The sequence below is a fragment of the Branchiostoma belcheri genome, unplaced genomic scaffold (genome assembly GCF_001625305.1).
Source record: "Branchiostoma belcheri isolate BF01 breed outbred unplaced genomic scaffold, Haploidv18h27 scaffold709, whole genome shotgun sequence".
In the NCBI taxonomy this organism is placed as follows: domain Eukaryota; kingdom Metazoa; phylum Chordata; class Leptocardii; order Amphioxiformes; family Branchiostomatidae; genus Branchiostoma; species Branchiostoma belcheri.
The window spans coordinates 12,625-15,841 of NW_017804364.1; the positions used below are offsets into that span (position 1 = coordinate 12,625).

The 3,217-nt window shown below is 39.9% G+C and overlaps 1 protein-coding gene across 1 annotated transcript in view; it reads left to right on the top strand.

Moving 5' to 3' along the window:
- The window catches only part of LOC109484879, a 4,112-nt gene extending 2,834 nt beyond the window's left edge, over nucleotides 1-1,278 (top strand). The window contains exon 5 of the mRNA XM_019788236.1: nucleotides 1,092-1,278. Coding sequence (XP_019643795.1) covers nucleotides 1,092-1,275 — 184 coding nt within the window. The 3' untranslated portion in view covers nucleotides 1,276-1,278. The remainder of the gene's footprint in view (nucleotides 1-1,091) is intronic.
- Nucleotides 1,279-3,217: the final 1,939 nt, after the last annotated feature.

Sequence of the window (3,217 nt, forward strand, 5' to 3'; positions counted from 1 at the left end):
TTTGGAATAGCAGAAATTAATTGTGTGTAATTTAAAGTGGTTACAAATATCCCCATACTTTGTAAAAGAATTCTCTATAAGACATAATACTACCATTAGAATTCAAAATATCATTTACAAACATAATTTTTCTATTAATGAAAGCATTAAACACAACAGGTACACCTTCAATTAAAATACTTGCATTCATAAAAAGTAATTGCTGTTTGATGTCAGCAGGGGTTGTGGGGGTCTTATATTGATATTTATACCATGCCGTTAAAGCTTCACTTAAAAAAGAACTAATTTTGAGGTGCTGTATGGATTTCAGTTGAAAAAAGGAAATAAATCAGATCCAAAAGCTGGGTGCATCCTCAAAGACCGTGCACTAAACCAGTCTTTGTTAAAATACAATTTTGGTACCCATGAGGCTTTAATGGTGAGTGCATGGGCAAATACATTGATAAGATTTAAACCCCCATTTTCAATAGAATTGTAAATTGTTTTCCTCCTTACTCTTTCAGGTCCTCCATTCCAGATAAAAGCAAAAATTTTCTGTTCATAACGTATAAAAAACTGTTTATCTGGCAATGGAAGGACCTGAAAAAGATAGGTGAACTGAGGAACAATAAGTGTATTAATAATTGTGACTTTACCAAATAGAGATAATTTTTTTCCTTTCCAAGGATACAAAATTCTATCTATTTTGGTTAAAACATGCTCAAAATTTACATTAACAATGGTATCTAATTTCTCAGGTATATGTAAGCCTAGTAATTTGATGTTCCCATCAATCCATTGAAAAGGGAGATGGGTGGGCAGTCTGAATTTTGTGTTTCTTAAGGATCCAATTCTAAGTATTTTACATTTTTCACTATGTAGGGAGAGGCCAGAAATTTTTGAAAAATCATCTAAATCTTTAACAAGGGCATAAAAGGAGGTTAAATTAGGAGAAAGGCATTAGATACTTAGTGGTTGGCACCTCCACCAGCTTATTAGCCATTCTGTACATTTGCATAGTCTGGACATTTTTGGTCTGTCTTCCAGCAACAGTAATGTATAAAATGCAAAATAATGCATTGTTGTCATTTATTGTTTCCTTTTCTTTACAGGTGTTACTTCTACCTGGCAAAGTCTGACCTGTATTACAGAGAGGAGAACATCCCAGGTGCTATCGCCTGCGCAGAGATAAGTCTTGATATCTCTAGGCAGTCAAACTATCCGCCTGAAGTTGGCTTGGCTAAGGAAAGACTGTGTTTCCTTCGCTCCCTTGGCCTTGCATTTTCACCAGTTTAGAGATACGGCCATGGCCATGTCTATATACTTTTTAGATATATCTAATTATAAACACAAAGTGTACTTAACGTACAATACCCTCCGACAAAGGTTCAGGCTTCGACTTATTTTTGACGTGTTTAGGTGTTTTTATCGGGCTTTGTTTTTATGGTGTTATGGTGTTTTTTGGTGCTGTATTGTACAGTAAGCAGCAGTTATTGGATGGTTTAGGAGTACTCGTTTGCCAGTATATAATTTTATGTTGGGATAATATTGTGACTTATACTTTTCACATACTACGATATCTTATAAAAAATAATATGCAGTAAATGAAAGATATTGTTATCATGACTTTGTCAATCTGTTTAGTAATTTGTCATGTTGTTGATCTTATGTAACCTGTATTTTTATAGAAACTCTCGGCCGGGGGTTTATGACCCCCACCCCAAGAGGGGCGGCCGCGATCTTATGTATGTGACCAGGGATTTAGAGATTTTTACGATACGTTGTTACTAGTTGTGAAATGCTTACACGCTGTTTACACTATACTGTTAAAAGTCTGCAGTGCAAAATATAAACCTTCACGGAGAATTGTCGCCTATGGTCACTTGTTTGGAGTGTGTGTGTGTGTGTGTGTGTGTGTGTGTGTGTGTGTGTGTGTGTGTGTGTGTGTGTGTGTGTGTGTGTGTGTGTGTGTGCGTGCGTGTGCGTGCGTGTGTGTGTGACCATCTGTAATACTGTTCCATCTCGTTAGTGGGCGTCTGTGCAACAAGATAGCTAGAACGCAACACAGATTGTCATCTTAAAGCTAAGGTCCCAATTGGGAAAAGGGGCCCTGGCGGGTAGTTCCCGGGCTGTTTTTTACCACTTTCGGGCGGGACCCCGACGTGGCCCCGCGGGGCAACCTGCGGCTACCGGGCTATTTTTTGGCCCGTCGGGGCCCCGAGAAGAATTTAATTCTGAGTTAAATTCTACCCGGGCCCCGCTGACAAAAAGACGCCGTGACCTCATCGTGAGAACACCGAGAGGTACCCCTCCGGTTGCCGGCAGTCCACCGGGACACATTTCTTACGTCACAGACCAGATGAACAGAATAAAGGTGTGTACTTCGTAAACCCGGGTAAAATGTGTGACCTCACAGATCAAATTATCACAACAAAATCGTGAATTCTGCATTACGTATAGGTCAATACAAGACATCGTCAGAGAATCTGCTGGGTACCTGACGGGTGCCTGCCGGATACCGACCAAAGAGGGTGACAAATTTGTAACAAAATGCTACTGAAGGAAACTTTTCATTGTGACCACGACAGCCGATGCCCGCCCGACTCCTGAACACGGCCGGGGCCAGCCGGGGCTACATCCCCGACGGGCACCGGCGTAATTGGGACCTTAGCTTAAATAGGGATTTATCCATGTCGATACCTGGGGCACTAATGTACACTAAAATATAATATCACGCAATCAAATTGCCATCCCATAATGTTTTACCTACTTCACTACAAGATGAAATGTGTACTTGGCAAAATGCATTGTACATTAAAGCCACTAGTTCATCTTTTTCCCCAAAAAAAGTTTTCGACCATACTACTACCATACTACTGTAAATCGTACAAAATGAGCAAATATATGTCTTATGTTGCAAAAAAAAAAAGGTATTGGAAAATGATACTAACGTCATAGGATGACGAAATCAATTCAGGAAAAGAAGAAAATGTGAAGAAATGAAAATGAAGAGTTTATTATTATTCGCCATACCATACTCTGTGTATGTAGTAATTTGTTCAACCTTTATCACCTCCCCTCCCCCCTCAGTGATACCCCTTGCGGGTTTTCGAGGGTATGCCAGACGAAGGCGAAGACGAAGATTTCATAATGAAGGCAAGTTTTGCCAAACTTTTTTATTCGCACGCTCGCATCAGTTTTGGGGTTCCCAGAGGATGTCATCCATGTCAACATGGCC